The sequence below is a fragment of the Leucoraja erinacea genome, chromosome 15 (genome assembly GCF_028641065.1).
Source record: "Leucoraja erinacea ecotype New England chromosome 15, Leri_hhj_1, whole genome shotgun sequence".
Classification (NCBI taxonomy): Eukaryota; Metazoa; Chordata; class Chondrichthyes; order Rajiformes; family Rajidae; genus Leucoraja; species Leucoraja erinaceus.
The window spans coordinates 34,834,641-34,857,856 of record NC_073391.1 but is presented as its reverse complement, the minus strand read 5'-3'; the positions used below and the strand labels follow the sequence as shown (position 1 = coordinate 34,857,856).

General features: G+C 48.5%; 1 protein-coding gene across 1 annotated transcript in view; it reads right to left on the bottom strand.

The window, feature by feature from the left end:
• Positions 1–23,216, bottom strand: part of pdcd11 (programmed cell death 11) — a 43,809-nt gene that overhangs the window by 18,614 nt on the left and 1,979 nt on the right. The window contains 20 exon segments of the mRNA XM_055646523.1: positions 87–622; positions 1,520–1,635; positions 2,601–2,750; positions 3,763–3,982; positions 5,849–5,944; positions 7,320–7,394; positions 8,467–8,661; positions 9,795–9,950; positions 10,350–10,601; positions 12,244–12,390; positions 13,383–13,443; positions 14,421–14,545; positions 17,060–17,266; positions 18,409–18,516; positions 18,746–18,927; positions 19,858–19,981; positions 20,887–21,048; positions 21,898–22,062; positions 22,952–23,079; positions 23,082–23,100. Coding sequence (XP_055502498.1) covers positions 87–622; positions 1,520–1,635; positions 2,601–2,750; positions 3,763–3,982; positions 5,849–5,944; positions 7,320–7,394; positions 8,467–8,661; positions 9,795–9,950; positions 10,350–10,601; positions 12,244–12,390; positions 13,383–13,443; positions 14,421–14,545; positions 17,060–17,266; positions 18,409–18,516; positions 18,746–18,927; positions 19,858–19,981; positions 20,887–21,048; positions 21,898–22,062; positions 22,952–23,079; positions 23,082–23,100 — 3,224 coding nt within the window.

Below are 23,216 nucleotides of genomic sequence, written 5' to 3'. Positions count from 1 at the left end.
ACAACTGTACACCGTTGCCCCAGTTGAGGACTAAACATATGGACCATTTCATTGCCTTAACCATTTGAAAGACTAATAGCACCTACTTGTGGGACTTTGTATCCTTGCATCCGATGACCTTTGCAGTCACGGTGTCACCAATCTTCTGGCTGGCCGTTGGTACTGTGCTGCCCGAGACCTGGTCGAGGATCTCCGAGACGTGAACGAATCCGGACACTCCTCCGGACAAGGCGATGGTCAGACAGGTTGGCCGGACAGACTTGACCGTGCCGCGGACGGTGTCTCCAACGCACAAAGAGTGCTGGACCGGAGGCGCTGTTGCTGCTGCTGGTGCTGCCTCCGGAGGCTCGCGGCCACGGTCCCCGGCCGCTCTCCGCCGTTTGCCGGGACCCCTGGCGCTCAGCGGGATGCCCTGGTGGTTCTTGCTGCCGGCCTCCACCTTCACAGAGACCACCTGCCCCTCGCACAGCTTCTCCGAGTCAAAGTGGAAGGTGTCGTTGAGATGGGCGGCGACGGGGATGAAGGTGAGCTGCGAGGAGCCAGATATGGATCCCACAGCCAGATCCGGCGTCACTAACTGCACCACTGCCGACTGCTGCACAGATCTTCTCGCCTGCTGGAGCTGCACAATCACAACATGATTCACTGCAAAGTCGTACACTTGGTGACTGCTTCACTGAACGTGTATGCCCGGTCCACCAAGGCCTGCTGCATCTCCTGGTGACTAACCATTTTAACTCCCCATTCCATTCCCACTCTGTCCTGGGCCTCCACCATCGTCAGAGTGAGGCCACACCCAAACTGGAGGAATAGCACTTCATCTTCTGCTTCTGTACCTTACAACCTAATATAGAATTATCCAATTGTATGTAACCCCCTTCACCCTGTCACTTGCACAGCTTTGTCCCACTCCCACCTCTCTTCCCCCACCCCATCAATCTGAAGAAGGGTCCCAACCTAAAACGACAGCTATCCTTTAGCCCAGAGTTGGGGAATAGAGAGCAAGAGGTGAGGTTTAAGGTGAGGGGGAAATGATTTAATAGGATCCTGAAGGGCAATTGTTTTTTGGGTTTTTTTTACACAAAGGTCGGTGGGCATATGGAACAAGCTGACAGAGGAGATAGTTGAGGCAGGTACCACCATAATGTTGAAGAGACATTTGGACAAGTATAGGATACTATTTGAGGTTTCTGGTCAAGCATGGGTAGGTGGGACTAATGTAGATGGGACATGTTGGCTGGTGTGGGCTAGTTGGACTAAAGGGACCGTGTTCCACGCTGCATGGCTTCATTCATGTTATCTCGAGATGCTGCCTGACCCGCTGAGTTACTCCAGCATTTGGTGTCTTTTCATAACCGCAGGTTGTCAGTTCAACCCGTTACCTAATCCTCTCACGATAATTCCAACTCTCCCTGGAGGAATCTTCTACACAATGCCAAACTTCATGAGCAGCTGCAGCCTGAACCATTCCCCACAGACGGGCAGAGGCTTTGGAGAGCACCAGACCCACACGCCGTACCTTTTTGACACTTGGACGCAGCAGTTCCGGGCGGACAGAAACGTAAACTGTGGAGGAGTGGATGTCGACGAACAGCACCACCACTGTCATCTGCTGTCCGGGGCTCAGGCTTGCCCCTGAGGAAGAAACAAAGAGGAAGCTGATCAATAGAGTGGCAAAGAAGGCTCTTGCCTTCATCAGCTGGGGCACTGAGTATAAGAGTCAGGAAGTAATGATACAGTTTTATAGGATTTTAGTTAGGTGCAGTTCTGGTCGCCCCATTACAGGAAGGGTGTGTAGGCTTTGGAGAGGGTGTGGAAAAGGTTTACCAGAATGATGCCTGGATTAGAGGGCATTAACTACAGGGAGATTGGATAAACTGGAATTGCATTCTCTAGAGCGTCAGAACCAAGGAGAGACCTGATTAGAAATATATGAAAATATTATAGGCACAGATAGGGTAGACAGTCAGAATATTTGTCCCAGGGTAGAAATGGTCAAGACTAGAAGGCACAGCTTTAGGATGGGAGGAGACAAAGTTTAAAACACATGTGTGGGACAAGTTATTTTTGTTAAACAGAACAGAGAATGGTGGGTGCCTTAAACGAGCTGCCAGGGATGATGATGGAGGCAGATATGATGAGGGCGGTTAAGAGACTGTTAGAATGACACATGGAATGCCGGGAATGGATCACATGCCGGCAGAAGAGATGAACGGCTGCTGATGACTGTGGAAGGTGTGCTAACAAGAGGGATACAGTGGAAATGATAGGATGACGAGAGAGGGGGAGGACGGGAGGGGGCATAGCTTAACATTATGTTCGGCACAGACAATGTTTGTCGAAGGGCCGGTTACAATGCTGTAATGTTCTATGAAGCCAGGCCACATGGGCAACAAATGTACAGCTCACGAAAACCACACAACCCAGGTTGTCGGGCAGCAGGGCCTCACTAAAGACTCTGATTGCGGCATGTGGTTTGAACTCTTGGCCTTCTGACTCGGGGACAAGATAAATGTTGACTCGTGGAGGTCTGCCCCCCCCCCCCCCCACCCAACCACCTTCCTTCAGCCGGAACGCCAACACACCAGAGGCGAACGCACCTCTTTGGTGATAGCGACTGGCTGTGACTGTCAGACCGGCAACGGGCTCGCCGGTGAAGGACACTGTCCCGTCAGGCCGCTCTGCATCCATGGTGAGCTCCAGCCTCTCTCCGATGACCAGGCGGCTCAGACTGGCAACCACCGGGGAGTCTGTAACAACAAACAAAGGTCAACGCCTGCAGCTTACAATCTGCCCCCCACCACACCAGGTGTCCTCTGTACAGCCCCCACCCTGTACCTTTGATTACACTCCAGCCTATAACCCACTCTGCCATCTTAACACCAGTGTATTATGTGTCAATGATGTCAGGCAAAAAAAAAAAAACCACCACAGGGCAGTCCTAGGCTGCACATTAAAGGCAGATCTAACAGAGGAGGTAACATAGTGTAAATAATGACCTAAACAGAGAGAATATGACATTGCATTTCACCATTGCCAGCAGGTTGAAGAACAGATTCTTCCCAAAAAAAGACTCAAACGCTAACTTAAACTGTGAACTATGGACCGTCTTTGCTTGTCTTGGGAGATAGTGTGGATGTGGAGAGGATGTTTCCAGTAATAACAGTCAAGGACCAGAGGACCACAGCTTCCGAATAAAAGGACCTACCTATCTTTAAAATGGAGATCAAGAGGAATTTGTTTAGTCAGAGGTTGTCGAATCCGTGGATGTCAAGTCAATGGATATTTTTAAGGTGCAGATTGATTAGTACAGGTGTCAGAAGTTATGGGGAGAAGGCAGAATATGGTTGAGAGAGAAAGATAGATCAGTCATGATCACCTGGTGTAGGAGACTCGATGGGTTGAATGGTCTAATTAAGCCCCAGACTTATGATCATGGTTTATTGGCCTGCTGACGTCCTCCAGTACTGTGCTCCAAATCCTGGAACTCTCTACTTCCTAAAGGTCAGAGATTCAAGGACAGGCTTGGGGAGGTTGGCGTAGGAAGTAGCTCAAATCTGCGATTATTTTTTTTAATCAAAAAGGACGTGTGCAGCTGCAGAACCAAGGGTAGATTGAATGATGCTGCAGACCAGCCCACTGAACAGCAATATGGGATCGGTGGCTGAATGTCCTCCAACTAATCCCGTCCCACAGATGTTCCCCCTGATACTGAGCCAGACAGCTTGCTGACTCCGCGCACCAGGGCTATTGTGACATTACCCCTCCGGCCCATGTATGCCCCGATGAGCTCCAGCTCCGTCAGGTACTGCCTCAGCAGGGCCAGGCTCTCCCGATCAGCGTCGCCGGACCCACAGTCCGACACCTTCAGGGACAGCAGCGCTCGCCTCTTCTCCGCGTCCAGGTTCGTCACCATGGCAACCACCGTCTGCCCCACCACAAAGTGGTCCCCCGTGTTGGTGACAAACTTGTCAGACATGGCCTGTGGAAGCAGAAACGTTCACATGCACGATCGTCACTCCCAGGAGCAAACTGGTCCTCATATAAACCCACTCCTCACCTTCAACACCTCAACCGTACTCCAGCTCACAGCTCTCGCTGGCTGTTATTCTAATCAATAATCATCAAATTAGGTTGAAGGATGGGGGAGGTGGCACAGTAGCACAGCAGAAAAGCTGCTGCCTTATAGCCCCAGAGATCCAGGTTCACTCCTGACCTCGGATGCAGTCTGTCTGTCTGTTTGTACATTCTCCCTGTGACTGCACAGGGTCTCTCCGGGTGCTCCGGTTTCCTCCCACATTCCAGAGACGTACAGGTTTGTAGGTTAATTGGCTTCTGTAATTTGTCCCTCGTGTATAGGATGCCAATCTGGGCTAACATAGAACTAGTGTAAAGGTGATTGTTAATTCGGCGCAAACTTAATGGGCCGACGTGGTCTGTTTCCACGCTGAATCTCAAAATAAAATTAGATCACGTAGAACACAGTACAGCACAGGAACAGAGCCTTCGGCCGCAATGCACCTGGTGAACATGATGCCCAGATCAATTCCTCTATGCTTGTACATAGTCAGTATCCCTCCATATCCCTATGCCTTCCTAAATGGTTCTAAAACACCGCTATTGTATCTGCCTCCACCACCGCCCCTATCAGCAGGTTCCAGACATCCTCCTTTAAACTTTGCCCCTTTCACCTTAAAGCTATGTCCTCTGTCTTTGACGTTTCCACCCTGGGAAAAGGCTGTGTCTACCCCATCTATGGCTCACAATTTTTATGCACCCAAATTCCCGCCCGTGACTATTTAGATCCCTTCCTATAATTCACCATTTAAATTTTTTTTTTTTTTTTTTATTTTTTTATTAGAAGCATTGTACGTACATCTTAATCATGATATACATAATACATAATACATTTTGTGTACAACTTGTCTTTTTTTCTTTTTTTTTTTTAAAACTTTAACCTGTAATAGAAAAAGAGAAAAGAGAAAGAGAAGAATGAGGATAGTAGTGAAGTGTAGTCCGCAATAGTTGGCGTTAAATGAATGATGATGGTTGAGTAGGCTGCGTGCTTGAGAATGTGAAAAAAAGGAAAGAAAAAAGAAAAGAAAACAAGGCCCCAAAGGGAAGAGGGCCTTAAGAAGGGAAATTTTACTTATTTCAAGTAAAAAATCCAAAAAAGGTAGAGCTAAACAAAAAAGAAAGGGAATGTGCCTAATTCATAACGATTCACACCCATCACCCAGTTCTAAAACAATAACTTTCTAGGGTTTCACCATTGAATGGCCGTTGTATCATCTGTAAATTCCCTGTTACTCGGCTACATTCCAGTCTGCAACTCCTGAGTATCTGTTATTCGGTCTACAATTTACCCAAACTCTGATCAGATTCCAGCCAGTGACACATGCTGTCCACTACACGCCCTGCTACAGCATTAACCGCGTTGCTTGGAGCCTGGAAGTGAGAACGCAAGCAAGGCCCATGTCAACCAGGACACACCGTGAAACCGACCTCACATAGCTTTTGCACTGACAATTTAATAACTGGCACTGAGTAATAACTCTGGCACTGGCTCAGGCCACTTAAATCAGCTGCCCTGGACATTTTATGACAGTTTTTTTTTTACTTGTATTTTAATGTTGCTTTTTTTACCTGCACTTTTTTTTAAACTATTCGTACTGTTTTTTTTTTTATCAGGAACTGGATTGTTTTTTATTTATGCGTGAAATGTTTAAGTTTTTATGTGCGATGCTCCGGTATTCCCTGGGAAACGTCTTCTCATTTTGCACTGTACAATTGTTGCTTTGCATGATGACAATAAAAGGATGATAATGATTAATGAAACAAGACTCACAGCTTTGGGAGCCAGGCCAACAAGTCCATGCGCAAACTCCACAAACACACCGTACGGCATGATGTTCTTTACAATTGCTGGCATCACCATTCCCACCTGCGAGCAGAGAGAGGCAAGCAGTTACAACACGCCTTTTGTTAGCAGCATTCCCCCCACCCCTGATGATACGATAGAACTTTATTTATCCCGGGAGGGAAATTTGAAATGTGTCTGTCAACAGTCATAAAACACAAGATACATGGAATTAAAGTGACAAGTGTAAAAAGGATTGGGGATGTGCAAAGGGGGGGGGGGGGGGGGGGGGGGGAGGGAGTAAAAGAGTCAGTCGCAGTCTACCCTATGACAGAAGGGGAGGAGTTGTATAGTTTGATAGGGGAAAAAAGACCAAACTTTTGTTCATCTAATCTGATAATGTGCTGGAGGAATTCAGCGGGTCAGGCAACAGACGTGGGGCGAATGAACACCCGAGAGGTGTTTCAAGTTGGGACCTTTCTTCAAAACAGGGGGGGGGGGGGGGGGGGGAGGAAAGGAAAGCTGGAAGAGAGAGGTGGGAGTAGGACAAACCCAGGCGAGTGATAGGTAGATACTAGTATCGGGGGGGGTGGTGGGGGTGTGTGAATGGGTGGAGTACGTGACAGAGAATCAAGATGAAAAGGAGACAAAAGAAATAAGGAGGGAGGAGAGGAATGAAATATAAAGCCAGAGAGAGGAATGTTGGTGGAAGGTATCAGGGGGAGGAGAAAGAAGATGGATAAAAGGGAAAATAGGGCTTGGGGAAGAGAGATGAACGTATGGAGTGGGGGAAAGGATCAGGTTGGCTAGGGTGCGGACAAGGTGGGAAGAGGGCACAGGAAAGAGGGGCATGGGGTGGGGTGAGGGGAGGAGGAGAAAGAGATATTACAGGGACTTGGAGAATTCAACGTTCATACCATTGCTTCCCAAGCGGAATATGAAGTGCTGTTCCTTAAGTTTGTATATGGCCTCACTCTGGAAAGGTCACGGATCCAAGAAAGTGCAGATGTGGACATTTTGAGCAAAAGTCAAAGTGCTGGAAGAACTCAGCAGGTCAAGCAGCGCCTGTGGAGGGAATGGACAGACACCGTTTCGGGTCCGACTTATGAAGGGACCCGAACCGAAACGTGACCTATCCATTGCCTCCACCGATGCCGCCTGACCCACTGAGTTACTCCAGCACTTTGTGTTATGACAGAAAGGCTGATATGGGAATGGGAATGAAATGGTTAGCAACCAGATCCAGCAGCCTTGGTGGACCAAAAGTTTGTGTTTGGCAAAGCGGTCACCTGGTCTATGGTTAGTCTCGCCAATGTACAGGAGGCCACATTGAGAACAACAGAAGCAGTAGACAAGGTCTGTGTCAGATATTGCTTAATGGAAGTAGATTTGCGTAGGTTACAGACGCCACGCAATTATATGTTGCTTTTAGAATATGGCACATGAGATGTCACCTCACCTGGAGCTCCGTAAAATCCTTCGCCACTGGGCCTTGTTCGACAAAAGCCAGTAATGCTGGCTTTCTGCAAAGAATCTGCGAGGGGGGTTAAGGTCAGCAAGCACTTATTGCAGGGGACAGGCCAGAAATGAAGTAGTCCTGTACACGACAGAGTAAGCCAAGGCCACTGGCTAAAGAGAACTGCTGTAGCAGCAAATCAAACCAGTCAGAATGAGTCAAACTTAAAACAACTCTGATTGCAATAATTAAATTGAAGCTTGTGAACCTGCAAACTACCAAAAAAAAAGACTAAAACGACCAGCAGAAGATTAGATTAAAAAACCCCAAATAGATTAGACCAAATAGATTAGATTTAAAAAAAAAACAAGGGGAGGATAACCTTTAGAGCTCTTAGAAGTATTCAAGATAGACACAAAGTGCTGCAGTGACTCCGCCAGTCAGGCAAAGAACGGGTAACGTTTTGGGGCGGAATCTTTCTTCAAACTCAAAGTATTCAGCCTTAGAAGTATTCAATATATCACCGAATACTGTTAAAACATTTACAGATGCACTGTGGAAACCAGCAGAGTGGTTGTATCATGGCCTGGTATTGCATTCCACAGCACAGGAACACAAAGGCTACAGAAAGCAGTGGATTTAGCCCGGACCATCACAGGCTCCTCATTAAAAGCATCTGCAGGAGGTGCAGCCGCCATCATCAAGCTTCACCACAATCCAGGCCATGCCCCCTTCTCACTACTGCCTACGGGCAGGAGGTACAGAAGCCCGAAGTTCCGCACCACAAAGCTACTCTCCTACAACCATCAGGTTCTTGACCCGACCTGCACAACCCTAATCCTACTCAGCAAGTAAACACCGCACACCACCTCTTGCATGACTATGGATATGTTACAAAAATGTCTTATCATCTTATTGCACTGATGTCTTGTTGCACTGATGCATTTTTTGCACAATCTTTACTTTTTAATGTTATCTGGGGATGCTGCTGCTGTAAGCAAAGTTTTCATTGTACCAATATTCACCGTATTTGTGCACACGACAGAGTTGAGCTTGATAACAAAGATTAGCGCAGCCGTCTCACGAGGCCTGGGTCAGGCTCTGACACCTGAAGCCGGGTGTGGGGTTCAGGGAGTGGGCTGAAGGATACGATCCTGTTGTTGGCTCGGCCCCAGCACATCACGCCAGAGATGACGTCAGCCACCCTCAGTCTCTCCGCCAGGATCGGGCAGTTGCTCACGTGGTCCGACAGGTGAGTGGTGGGCAGGAAGGCAGCCGTGAGCTCGGGCAGGATGGACACCTCCAGCCCATCCTTGGCCTTGGCCAACACTTTCACATCCACAACCTGACGGAGATACAACAAAGAGAAATACATTAGCAGCGGGCACATACTTCAACGGACCAGCTGAAGGAACACGCCATTCAGGCCCTCAAGTCACTTTTCATAAGCAATAGGAGCAGAATTAGGCCATTGGGCTCATCAAGTGCACTCCACCATTCAATCATGGCTGATGCATCTTTCCCTCTCAACCCCATTCTTCTGCCTTCTCCTCCTAACCTCTGACATCCGTTCTAATCAAAAATCTGTCAATCTCCACTTTAAAAATATCCAATAACTTAGCCTCCGCAGCCGTCTGTGGCAATGAATTCCACAGATTCACCACTCTCTTGCCTTGGTTCTGTAGCTCTGCGCACTTTCACCCTACAAAAAACAGGACCTGCACGTTGTCCTGGTGGATAGTGCCACACTGAGGTACAAATCCCACCTCTACTGAAATAGATTACGTTGTACTTGTTGGGAGTAAATTCCATCTGTCCCATTTTCCTCAATTAAAACTTCAATATTGTTTATCGCCCAGTTTCCTAGTCTTTCCATCTTCTCTCATCCTTCCAGGAATATTCTGGTCATAAACTCTTACAAACTATCCTTTAAAACCATAGAACAGTGCACCATTAGATCGTGTCCATCGGCCCACAATGCCCATGCAGAAGAGGATGCCAAGACCAACTCTTATTTGCCTGCACAAAATCCAACCATTCCCTGTGCATTCAAAAGTCTCTTAAACACCACCGCCTCCAGCACTGCTCCCGGTGGCAAGTTCCAGGCACCCACCACCCTGTGTAATTTAAAAAGAAAAAATGCTCCACACTTCTCCTTTAAACTGTGCCCTATTACCTTAAATGTGTGCCCTCTAGCCTTTGATATTAACACCCTGGGATAAAGGTCTCTAACATTCTACCCTATATATGCCTCCATAATTTTACATACAAAAGACTCCTGCTTGCCAGCTATTGTTTTATGCACTAGCATCTAATCCCTACAGGTCCTCTCTTACACCATTGAAAGCAGCTTTTCCCCAGTTTAGGGCCCCATTCCTTGCATTGACCACCTTGAAGCTTACAGAATGCAGGTAGCGAAGGCTTTGCCCCCACTGTAATGCTCATGCTGTGGACTCAACAGCCCCCCTCTTCTCATACCTTTCCAGTCGGGTATCCAGTGGTTCCTTCCCTCTCCTGTTGACCTCCATCAGCTCCGGCCACTGGGTCCCCTCCGGTGCCCTCTCTGGGGGACATAAATGAGAGCAGCAGCTTCTCCTGGGCTGGGTTACATTTCAGGACGGTGGCCTTCACAACCTGGGCAAGGGGTGAAAGTGCAACGTTTAGTTTTTGCCTCTGGCTATCAAACTCGTGCAGCAGGGAAACAGACCCTTCGGCCCATCGACCAGCCGTTCACATTGTTTCTATGTTATCCCATTTTCTCATCTACTCCCTATACGCTAGGGGCAAGTTGCAGAGGGCCAATTAACATACAAACCCACACGCCTTTGGACTGTGGGAGGAAACCCACGCGGTCAAAGGGATAATACGCAAACTCCACACAGACAGCACACAAGGTTATGATTGAATCTGGGTCTCCGATGCTGTGAAGTGCTGTTTCTATCAGGTGTGTCACCACGGTGCCCTGAACATGCGATAGTGCACACAGGAAAGTATTGTCGGACTGGGCCCCGCCACCACGTGGAGCCCCCTCACCTGTCCAACGTAGAAGACGTCCTCGGGGGAAGCGGGGGGCTGGGCGCTCAGTTCTTGCCGCGGGACCAGCCCCCGCACGTCACCATAGAAACACACGATGCAGCCGAACGGCTTCACACACACGATGTATCCGTGGGCAACCAGCCCGGGCACCGCCTCTGCGTAGCTCGTGACGATGGCAAGCTTTGACCCCACCAGCGTCTTCTTCCGGGTCAACGTGACCCTCTTGGTCTCAGCGTTGACCTTCAACACCTGAGAGGGAGGCAACGGTCAGCTGGGTTATGGAGACACAAGGAACGGCAGGTGATGGTTTAGAAAGCACTGGAGTAAAACTCAGAGATTCAGGCAGCATTGCTGGAGGACATGGAAAGGGAATGTTTACGATCAGGAACCTTCTTCAGACCTGGATTAATAAGACAGGTCCTGGTAAAAGTAGACTGGGGGCAGCCATCAGTCGGCGACATTCAAAATGGAACAGAGGGAGATCAGAGAAAACGTATTCTGATAATGGTGAAGGGGCAAGCACTGAGGAGGCCTGGATGTCATGGGACATCAAGGACAGATCAAGAAGGTAAAAGGTAGCTTGAGAGGTTAAGCCGGCCTAGTCACACAGGTGGACGGAATGAGTTGTGGGCGGCAATTAATAAAGCAATTCAGAGGACCAAAGAGAAGCAAGTTCGCAGATGGCATGTATAGATTGGCGAGGTTACAGAACAAGGGGTCACAGTTTAAGGATAAGAGGGAAATCTTTTAGGACCGAGATGAGGAAAACATTTTTCACACAGAGAGTGGTGAATCTTTGGAATTCTCTGCCACAGAAGGTAGTTGAGGCCAGTTCATTGGCTATATTTAAGAGGGAGTTAGATTGGCTAAAGGGATCAGGGGTATGGAGAGAGGGCAGGTACAGGATACCGAGTTGGATGATCAGCCATGATCATATCGAAATGGCGGTGCAGGCCGAATGGCCTACTCCTGCATCTATTTTCTATGTTTCTATGTTATGAATAGCGAAGAGGGTAATCATGGGCTTCAGAGCCACACCAGTGGTCAGACTGATCAGACTAGGATATACTGACAAATTACTAAAGAATAATATGTGTCTGATGATGCCTGAAGGTGGCAACACAAGTAGACAATGTGTCTAGGAATGTGTCTGGATTACTTGCCTCCATTAGGAGGTTGCGGGTAGGTACCCTTATACCTACACTTAGAGCAGCAAGTTTATCTTCTTATCGAGTCCACACACAAGATTAGTTGTTCAGCTGGAGATGAACACACTTCTAGGCATCTGCATCCAATGGTGTCTGTCTTGTGCTTCTTGTGCGTGGTGGTGGAAAGATTGGTAGAAACAGGGCTGCGACGTGAATGCTCTTTCCTCGCGTTTATCATATAACCATATAAAGCATTCAAGGTTTGCTTGAGCACTCACTGTGGGCAGGATAGGAGGAGATACACCAGGATGGTAACGAGATCCTGCAGTGGTTCAGCCATGAGGTGAGATGGGAAAGGCTGGGTTTCACTGTAGCGGTGAAGGCTGAGGGTGGGGGAAGAAACCTAACTGACGTCCACACAGGTATGAGGGGCACATATTGCAGATATACCGAGGGACTTTTCCTTGCAGGAGAGGTGTCTGTGAGCAGAGTGCCGGGAGATTCAGTGGTGATTTCACACTGCCCTCTCTCACACACAATACCAGATAATGAACATAATGCACACAGCCCTCTTGCACATTGTGCCAGACAGCAAACAATGCACACTGCCCTCTCTCCTTGACTGTGCCCGGAGACCACACCGCCCGTCCCACTCTGTCCCACTTCCCCATGTTGTACGGCCGTGAAAACTCTGTGGCTAGCCCCACTCTCTCCACACTGCACCAGGCATTGAACACACTTACCCTGCACTTAATCTTGTCTCCCACATTGTACATTTTCTCTGGATGCTGCAGTGGGACATTAGCCAGATGGGTTCGAGGCACCAGTCCCCTGATGTGGTCCGTCAATGTTACAAGTACCCCAAACTTCTCCAGGGAGGCCACCTTGCCCTGAAAAGCGGTAACACACATAGGATAAGGATGAGAAAAACAGCCAGTTTGACACCAAAATTACCATTTCGCATGAACCAAAGCAACTTCCCACAGATGGACACAAAGCGCTGGAGCAACTCAGCAGGTCAGGCAGCATCTGTGGAGAACATGAATAGGCGACGTGTCGGGTCAGGACCCTTCTTCGGACTTCTGAATAAGGGTGTGGACCCAAAACGTCAGTATCAAGGTTTTCCAGAAATGCTACCTGACCCACTGAATTACTCCAGGATTGTGTCTATCTTTGGTATATACCATCATCTGCAGTTCCTTTTTATTACAGCTTCCCACACTTGGAATACTGTTTGCATTTACAGGGAGGACGACACTGAGTTAGAAAGGGCGCAGAAAAGATTCAACAGGATGTTACCTGGGCTTGTGTTGCGGAGATACGGGTCGAGTGAAAGATGCTGAACAAGAGCTTCAGTCCAGACTGGTCCACTGGGCTGGGTGTGAGAGAGAAGCCTGGCACAGGCACCAACTGGTAGGGTTGGTTCTGCAGTCAAGGCCCACAACAGAGGCAGGGATGGAGCAAGTGGCACAAGCTGGTCTGAAGGACAAAGAGCCAGGGGCGGTGCAGTGGTCGAGTAGCTGCCTCAGTGTCAGAGACCTAGGTGCGATCCTGACTAAGGGCGCTATCTGTACGGAGTTTGTACGTTCTCCCTGTGACCGCGTGGGTTTTCTCCGGTTTCCTCCCAAGCTCCAAATATCTACAGGTTTGTAGGTTAATTGGCTTCCGCATGTTGTAAAATTGTCCCTAGTGTGTAGTGTAGTGCTAGTGTATGGGGTGATCGCTGTGTCGGCGTGGACTCGGTGGGCCGAAGGGTATGATGGAAGGAGGCAGAGAACAGTAGGAGGGTGACTAGTTAATCAGGAGCTGTGGGTGAAGCAGGAACGATGTGGAACTCGGGGCCTCGGGTACGCAACGTGGGAGGTTTCTCAGACACACCTACCTCAATCACCTGCCCAGGGAGGATGTCCTGATGCCTCAGAAAGGAGGCTTCAATAATGCTCCTGAAAGTGGAAGACACAGCATAAGTGAGAAGCTCAGTGGACCCAGCGACTCTGACACATTCCTCAAGTCTCTGCTCCCCACAGGAGCCTGGAAACAAGGCTCCAGTCAAAGGTCTCTGAGCATTATTCCAAAACACAAAAGCACTTACCTCAGTTCAGAATAGTACATCGACAGATCAGTGTATATACCTGTCTAACCCACCCTAGGAGAGTATGGTGGGACAGAGTAGAGGTAGTGTCATGCAGCGTCTAACCTGTTTGTTTTGTGGAGGAAGCGTTAATCACTACCTCATCCGCGCTGTTGCTGTTTTTTTTTTAAATAATACCAAAACATTTATTCAGAAAACAAAAGCAAACATAGCAAAAAAGTAACTTGTGTTTACAAACCCACCTCCAGTTTAAATTCCACCTCCAGTTTAAATTCCATTTGGAATAATTTGGAGGACCAAGAAACCAAGAACCAAGACATCAATTTTAAAATAACGTCATCCTCATCAGTATCACACTCGACCTCCCGCGGCTACCAGCGGTCACGGAAGGCCTGGGGTGGTGTAGAGGGAGATTCACTCAGATGTCTAATCGTAGGAGTGTGTGATGGGAGAATGCAGAGGGATCTTCATTATGTGTCTGACCGCAGGATTGTGTTGAGCCGGTGTAGACTCTGTGAATTCAACCCCAGGAGTGTGTAAGTGGATGGTCAAGAAGGAGCTTCACTCTGTGCCTAACCCATGCTGTCTCTGCCCCGAGAGCATGAGGGCAGCTCTAATTTGTCTAATACGCGTTTGCTGTCTGGGAATGTTCGGTGGGTCTGCACTGAAGGAGCTTCGATCTGCATGTAACTCTTGTCGTCTCTCTTACACACTGCTGTGCCACTGCAGACATGTCCCTTTGGTAATCCATCATGTCCCATTAAACCAGCACAACAATGTGCCGTTACCTTTGGTGCATGCTCACAGGAGCAGGATACAGACACTCACGTTTTCAGTGACACCAGGGCCATCTGCTCCATGGGGGCATGGTCAATGACCCTGCACCTGTGCTGGCTGCCCTTCCTGAACACGTTGGCAGCAGACGACACCTTGGTGTCCGACAAGTGGAACACCTGCAATGAGAAGGGCCAGGAGTTAAGAGCTGACGGTTAAGATGTGAAGCCTCAGAACAAAATGCAGCTACCCTACAAACGGCACAGTGGTAGAGCTGCTGCCTTACAGCACCAGAGACCTTGGTTCGATCCTGACTACGGGTGCTGTCTGTACAGAGTTTGTACCTTTTCCCCCGTGAGTGTGTGGGTTTTCCACGGATGCTCCAGTTACCTTCCACATTCTAAAGACGTGCAAATAGGTTAATTGGATTCATTAAATTGACCCGAGTGTATAGGATAGAACTGGTGTGAATAAAGGTGATCGCTGGTCGGCCCGGACTCGATGGGCTGAAGGACTTGCTTCCATGCTGGATCGCTAAACTAAATGGCTGGAGGGGTGAACAGCCAATAGGTTGCCAGGCTCTCGGCACCACAGTGAGAGTGGGAATGCGAGCCGGAAGGAAATGGGTGGCAAATGTCACTCAGTGTGTCTGTCACCTCTGAGCCTGGGCTCAGCCTAGAATACCGAATCTATCCAAAAATCTAAAAGAACGAGTCCTGGAATCATTGTATTATATCTTGCATGCATCTTGAATAGATATGAATAAAACAGTACCACATCGGATCTACAGCCCACAATGCCTGTGCCAGACGCAATGCTGCTAAACTAATCTCATCAGCCTGAACATGATGCATATCCCTCCATATCTACAGTGCCTTGCAAAAGTATTCATACCCCTTGAACTTTTCCACATTTTGTCATGTTACAACCACAAACGTAAATGTATTTTATTGGGATTTTATGTGATAGACCAACACAAAGTGGCGCATAATTGTGAAGTGGAAGGAAAATGATACATGGTTTTCAAATTTTTTACAAATAAAAAACTGAAAAGTGTGGCGTGCAAAAGTATTCAGCCCCCTTTACTCTGATACCCCTAAATAAAATCCAGTGCAACCAATTGCCTTCAGAAGTCACCTAATTAGTAAATAGAGTCCACTTGTGTGTAATCTAATCTCAGTATAAATACAGCTGTTCTGTGAAGGCCTCAGTGGTTTGTTAGAGAACATTAGTGAACAAACAGCATAATGAAGCCCAAGGAACACACCAGACAGGTCAGGGATAAAGTTGTGGAGAAGTTTAAAGCAGGGTTAGGTTATAAAAAAATATCCCAAGCTTTGAACATCTCACGGAGCACTGTTCAATCCATCATCCGAAAATGGAAAGAGTATGGCACAACTGCAAACCTACCAAGACATGGCCGTCCACCTAAACTGACAGACCGGGCAAGGACAGCATTGATCAGAGAAGCAGCCAAGAGGCCCATGGTAACTCTGGAGGAGCTGCAGAGATCCACAGCTCAGGTGGGAGAATCTGTCCACAGGACAACTATTAGTCGTGCACTCCACAAATCGGGCCTTTATGGAAGAGTGGCAAGAAAAAAGCCATTGTTGAAAAAAAAAAGCCATAAGAAGTCCTGTTTGCAGTTTGCCACAGCCATGTGGGGGACACAGCAAACATGTGGAGGAAGGTGCTCTGGTCAGATGAGACCAAAATTGAAGTTTTTGGCCTAAATGCAAAACGTTATGTGTGGCGGAAAACTAACTGCACATCACCCTGAACACACCACCCCCACTGTGGAACAAGGTGGTGGCAGCATCATGCTGTGGGGACGCTTTTCTTCAGCAGGGACAGGGAAGCTGGTCAGAGTTGATGGGAAGACGGATGGAGCCAAATACAGGCCAATCTTGGAAGAAAACCTGTTAGCGTCTGCAAAAGACTTGAGACTGGGGCGGAGGTTCACCTTCCAGCAGGACAACGACCCTAAACATACAGCCAGAGCTACAATGGAATGGTTTAGATCAAAGCATATTCATCGGTTAGAATGGCCCAGTCAAAGTCCAGACCTAAATCCAATTGGGAATCTCTGGCAAGACTTGAAAATTGCTGTTCACAGACGCTCTCCATCCAATCTGACTGAGCTTGAGCTATTTTGCAAAGAAGAATAGGCAAAAATTTCAGTCTCTAGATGTGCAAAGCTGGTAGAGACATACCCCAAAAGACTTGCAGCTGTAATTGCAGCGAAAGGTGGTTCTACAAAGTATTGACTCAGGGGGGCTGAATACTTTTGCACTACACACTTTTCAGTTTTTTAATTAGTAAAAAAATTTGAAAACCATGTATCATTTTCCTTCCACTTCACAATTATGCACCACTTTGTGTTGGTCTATCACATAAAATCCCAATAAAATACATTTACGTTTGTGGTTGTAACGTGGCAAAATGTGGAAAAGTTCAAGGGGTATGAATACTTTTGCAAGCCACTGTATGTGTCCATCTAAGAGCCTCTTAAATGCCACTATCGTATCTGCCTCCACCACCACCCCTGGCAGAGCGTTCCAGGCACCTGCCACCCTCTGTGTAAAAAACAAAAACGTGCCCAGCACCTCTCCTTTAAACCGTTGCCCTCTAGTCTTTCACATTTCCACCCTGGGGAAAAGGTTTGAGTGGGGGAGGGAAGGGGAGCGACTTACGCGAGAGTAAACAAACGATCCATCTTCCGCCCGGAAGGTGACGCCGGCGCCCTTTTGGTAGTAGGCGACGGTGCAGTGCTGCAGCACCTCGCTGACGGGCGGGCCACTGGGCAGCTGCACATCCGCGCCCGGCTGCAGGAAGAGGGGCCGCAGCGTCAGGTGCACGGACTTGGAGTCGGGGTACAGGTACAGCACGCAGGCCTTCATCTGGAGGAGAACACAGTGCGGTCAGAGAGCCAGAATCACACAGCATGGAAACAGGCCCTTTGCACCAACTCGTCCACGCCACATTCAAACTAGTCCCATTCTCCCAAGATTCCCCATATCCCTAAACCATTCCTAGCCATGTACTTGTCCAAGTGTCTGTTAAATGTTGTTATAATACCTGCCACTACTACCTCCTCCCACAGCTCGTTCCATACATCTACCACCGTGTATGAAAACATGGCCCCTCAGGGCCCTATTTAATCTTTCCCTTTTAATAATAATAATAATATCTTTTATTTCATTGCATATAAGAGCAACGAGATTTGGTATGCAGCTTTCATCTGATGTCATAACTTAAATAACTAATACAATTTAGATTAAGATACCCCGAGAATTTAAATTTAGATTTAGATACCCCGATAATTTTTAAACCTATATTCTCTGGTTCTTGATTTCCCCTACCTGGAGACCCAGATTTGATCTTGACCTCGGGTGCTGTCTGTGTGGAGTTTGCATGTTATCACTGTGACCGCGTGGATTTCCACTGCGTGCTCCTGTTACCTCCCACATCACAAAGACGTGTAGGTTTATAGGCCTCTGCAAATTGCCCCTGGTGTGAGGGGAGTGGATGCAAAAGTGGAATAACATAGAACTAGTGTGAACGGGTGATCGATGGTCGGCCTGGACTCAGTGTGCCAAATGGCCCGTTTCCATGCTGTACATGCCAAACAGAACAATGAACATACAAGAGCCCATTTCTTTATGACATTCAGCCCATTGAGTCCACACTGACTCTGCAAGTCAGTCAGCACCTGCAGAGGGAATAGACAGGCCAGGTAGCATCATCAGTCTGAATAAGTGTCCCGACCAGAAACATTGCCCATTTCCATCCAGAGATGCTGCCTGATGCTGCGGAGTTCCATTAGCTTCAGGCCTCGAATCTGTCTCTCATTGTTCGCTGTAAGTTGTGTAATTGCGTTTTACCGACATAATGTAACAATTTCATTGTCCCGTTGTCGGTGCAGAAGACAATTAAACACTTGTGACCCGCTGGATCTTACGCTCATGCAATTACTCTCACGTTTGTCAAGGACTCATCACACGATGTTCTGATGGTACATCCACTATTCCCAAGCGCTCACCTTTTGACCTGTGCGGTAGTTCCCCACTCTCTGTGGATCCAGGTGATTGAAGTCAACAGTGCCTGACAGGTCAGAGAGGAACTGCAGGACCAGACTATGGGGGTTCACCTGGAATAAAATCAGCAGAGGTCCAAAATAAGTCTCGTAGGCATGGGTCAGAGCCTGGGGAAGTACGTGCCACGAGTTGCATGGATAAAGCGAATGTTCCCCAGGACAAGGGATTCTGAAACTGGAGGGGACAGGCGAAAGGTGGGAGGGGAGAGATTTAAGAGGGACTTCAGGGGGAGCTTCCACCTTTGTGGGAATGGAGGAGAATACATGATCCCAAGAGCTGTACCTTCTGAACTTCGGCATTCACCACCAACCCCGGCAGCAGGTTGCCAAAGCCCCAATTCTGATCCTCAGCTGCCATTGCCGTGGCAACGTCGTTAGTGCGGACTGAAAGCTGGGCGAATCGGCCGTTGTCCTTTATCACCTCCAACAGGACGTTCAGGTACTGACCAACACGGAGAGGCAGTCCTGGTGCCAGCAAAACAAGAAAACACCAAATAGTCCATGAAAAATTTATCACCATTGGTGAGTATCATTCAATTACCAACATTCTCAGTGTGCTCTGGAGGATAAGACATTCCCACCCGTTAGGAAGTTGCTGGGGAGCATTGCAGTATCAGCATTGAATTATTATTGTCCCGTGTATTCATACAGTGAGAAGCTTTGCATTCTATCCAGTTAAATCATACACGATACACCAGTACAATCAGGCCATAAACAAGTAAAACGGGTAGTGTAAACAGAGTGCATAATATGGTGTTATGCCGTTATAGTGTTGCTGTTACAGAGGAAAATATGCAAGGTGTACGAGGTAGGTTGGAAGAACAGGGCTACACTCTAGCCTATGGGAGGAACGATCGGTAGCCTAATAACAGCGGGGAAGAATCCGCCTTAAATCTGGTGGTGTGCGCTTTCAACCTTTATGACAGGAATAAATTGAATGGGGCAGAGTTTAAAGGTGATGCGCGAGGCAAGTTTATTTTAACAGAGGGTGGTGAGTTCCTGGAGCCGCTGCCAGGTGTGGGGGTTGAGGCAGATACAATAGTGGCGTATAAAGGACGTTTGGATAGACACGTGGATATGTAGGGAATGGAGGGGCATAGTTTGCGTGCAGGTGGATAAGAGATGGTCTTCGCATCATGTTCAGCACAGACATTGTGGGTCGATGGACTTATTCCTGTGCTGTACGGCTCTGTGTTCTAATAAGCGTGGCGTGAAGATTGGCAACTTCTGAGTGCTGGTGCGTGGGCAATACAATACAATACAGCACACCGACACCTGAGGGTTTGACCAAGTGACACTGTTCAGAGTTACGGGGATAGTTTACCACCTCTTTCCAATTCCGCGGTGCATGAAGAGCTGTCCCGGTAACAGAGACTGCTCCCGAGGATGGCCTACCTTGGTTCCTGTTTTTAATGTACTCCTGTGCTTTCTGTTGCGGCAGGAAGGCCTTGGTGACCTTGACTCCAATATCAACCAAATAGCCGTGGTCCTCCACACTCGATACACAGCCAGAGAGCAGCTGGAGAGAGGGAGAGAGAGAGGGAGCAGCAAACTGTGAACAGCAGCAGGAACGGTGCAGAGCAGGAATTTATACAAAACAAGAGCGATGCTCAGCGGGCCTCCTGCTGCTGCTGCAACTGGGCAGCAGGTTACAGGGAATTGAGCCGTTCTTCCATCTTGGAATGAGCCCGGGCAGCACTTCATACCTTGGGAAACGAACCATACTCCAGTGAAGATTCCCTTCAGCCCTAGGCTAAGCATGTCTGGTCACACTGACACACAAAGCCAAAAACCTGAACACCTGCGTGGCTTGTTTTTTATTTTTGGTGATAAGGCCATGGTGATGGGGGGAAAATTACAGAATGCTGGATCACAGCAGCTAACCTTGTAAACTGTGTACGTGACGAACTTTACATTGCTGCTACCAAAAAATGGTATAAAAATGCCGCATGCTTCGAGTCTGTAGAACAGTCTCTGATTAACTGTTCTCGTTGTCTGACAAGTTATCACAAATAAAGCCACTCATGTCTCATGTTTATTATTCCAACAAAACGACCACCAAGAACAAACCAATAATGCCGTTCACTTAATGGGGCCAAGAACCATTGACAAGCAAGGCTTAATGAGAGGATACAGTGGGCGGCCCTTTACTGGGCAAAAAGATAGTGGGCAACCCTTTGCTGGGTAGCTGTAGAGGGGGTGACCCTTTATGGGGGCAAGAAACAGGGGGTAACCGTTTACTAGGGACGTATACAGTGTGCGACCTTATACTAGGCAATAGGATACAGTGGCCGACCCTTTACTGAGAGTGGGATAGAGTGGGTGACCCTTTACTGGGCTACAGGATACAGTGGGCGACTCTTTAGAGGGCTATAGCATACAGTGGGTGACTCTTTGCCACTCCGCTCACGGCTGCTCACTCACCATGCCAGCGCGCAGCGCCCCTGCCGACAGCGCCGCGTTCACCTCCTTGGGGTTAATGGACAGCTTCAGGCTGTGGCGGTTGGTCTTTGTTGCGCCGAGCCGGGAGACGACGCAGCGCACGACCATGCCGGGGCTGAATAGGCCGGACAGAGCCGTCAGGTCCTGGGGAAACACGACGGCAACAAGAAGCAGAAGCTCGGAGCACAAACAACCACCGCCGTACAATGACTCGAGGCAGATTCACTCGGCTGCCTGAAGCTAATGGAGACTTACAAAAACATAGCAAACGTAGACTCGGCCCCCTTATTAGCCCTCCCTCTGGCCTAGGCTTGAGGATCGAACAACCCAACAGTCGGAACATTTGTTTTCATATTTCAAGCAATACTCCTCCTACCCCCATTTCCTCCCCCTGGCCCCCATCCCAGTGCGCACACTTTTCTCCCACCACCAATCCCCACACACCCACAATAACCTTGTTCCTCGTCCCTTCTCCGCACGCTCATCTCCAATCCCCAATTCCCACATTTTCCTTTTATTCCAATCCCCATCCACCCATACCCATCTGGCTTTATATTTTGCTTCTCCTCTTCCCTCCTTAATTGACAACATTTTGTCTCCTTTTCACCTCTATCCCTCGTCACTTACCCCATCCATCTGCCAATCACCCCGACGTTTGTATCCACCCATTACTTTCCAGCCTTTGTCCCGCACCCACCTCTTTATCAGCTTTCTCTCTCCATAATCCATCAGCCTGAAGAAAGGTCTCGACTGGTAACTTTATCTGTCCATTCTCTCCACAAGGGCTGCACGTCCTGCTCAGTTCCTGCAGCACTTTGTGTTTTACTGAAGATTCAAGCATCTGCAGTTGCTCATGTCACCCCACATCTCCTGATCACTACCCCATTGTCAAATGCACATCCAGAACTACCCCCAAAGTGACGCTTGCACAGGTCCCAGCAAGGTGACACTGTAGAGGCCCAGAGGTAAGAGAGGGATAATGATCGGACTCACCTCGGTCAGGTCCTCGCTGACCTGCTTGCTCAGGGACTGTGTAAACGCTTCGCAGATGCTGGTGAGGTTGACGTAGCCGGTGAGGCCGTGGGGCAAACCCACCGCCAGTTCAAAGTCAGTCACTTCCTTCACACATCCAAGCAACAGGGTGCCCACCGTCAGTTTCTGCATGGGGAAAGGAGCGAAAGAGAGATGTGGATGCTGCCCAGTCCAAGGGTTGGCATGGACAAAGTGGGCTGAAGGGCCTATTTCAATGCAATAGCTGTATGAGGATTAGGGCTAGGAAAACTACAGATAGCGAAGCTGGTACTTTCCCACACTGGACGCAAAATTCTGGACCAGCTGAAATTGACGGAGGTTTTGAAGGACGGTGTGCAGTCACCATGTCACAAACTGTACATGGAACAGATGGACGGGGAGGGATAAATTATCTTTGCCTCAATCCGGCTTCCCAGATGGCAGTGAATGAAGGAGAGGATCGGTGAGGGGGCTGGGAGCTGACCTCTCGTGCTCTGTGGTTTCTGAGGTCAGCTGCGGGTGCTGCCTCGGGGCACAGAGGCTGAACGTTGGATATGTGAGGTGAGGGAACGGCACATTTGTGGGTCAACGAGTCCATGGAATAGGCTGCTGGAGGCCCTGCAATAGCCAGGGGCTCGATTACTTCGGGTGCAGCTCCAAGAGGCAGAGCACGCGGCCTGCAGTGGAACGGAGCAGTGGTGGAGAACACGAACCACATCGCCAGACCAGGCCAACCTCTGCAACTCCAACCCAGTGCCGCAGCCAGGACTATGGGCCTTTATGGCCAAGTTAGGGCTCTACATTATTAGTAGCTTTGAACTTGAAGAATATCAGTTGGTGCCAGAAACGCGGCAACTTTTGTGTGTCGTGTGAGTGTAATCTACTATTTTATCCCCTCCTGTACTAAAGTATAATTGTTCATATGAAGAGCAAGATCTATACTGAACTGTATGCAATAAAGGTATTTCATTTTACCTAGGCATGTGATAATAAAGTACCAATGAACCACACAAAATGTACTTGATGGCTAACATACCTTGAACGTGAGCACGTCTGCTTCCGGTGGCTGTTTCCTCCGCGATGGCCCTCCTTCCACCCCAATTGGCTTTTTCGTTTTCTCATCGTTTATTTCTTTCTTCCTTTTTTCTACCTTTGGGGCCTTGTACGAGGCTCAGCGCTGGGCCACTGGAGGCAGAGCACAACATTTATAAAGTATGCTCACAAAAAGGACCGCACAACTGAATGGAGCAAGTATAGCATTGGAGTGAACACTGAGCTATTTCCATCCTCATGCCAGACAC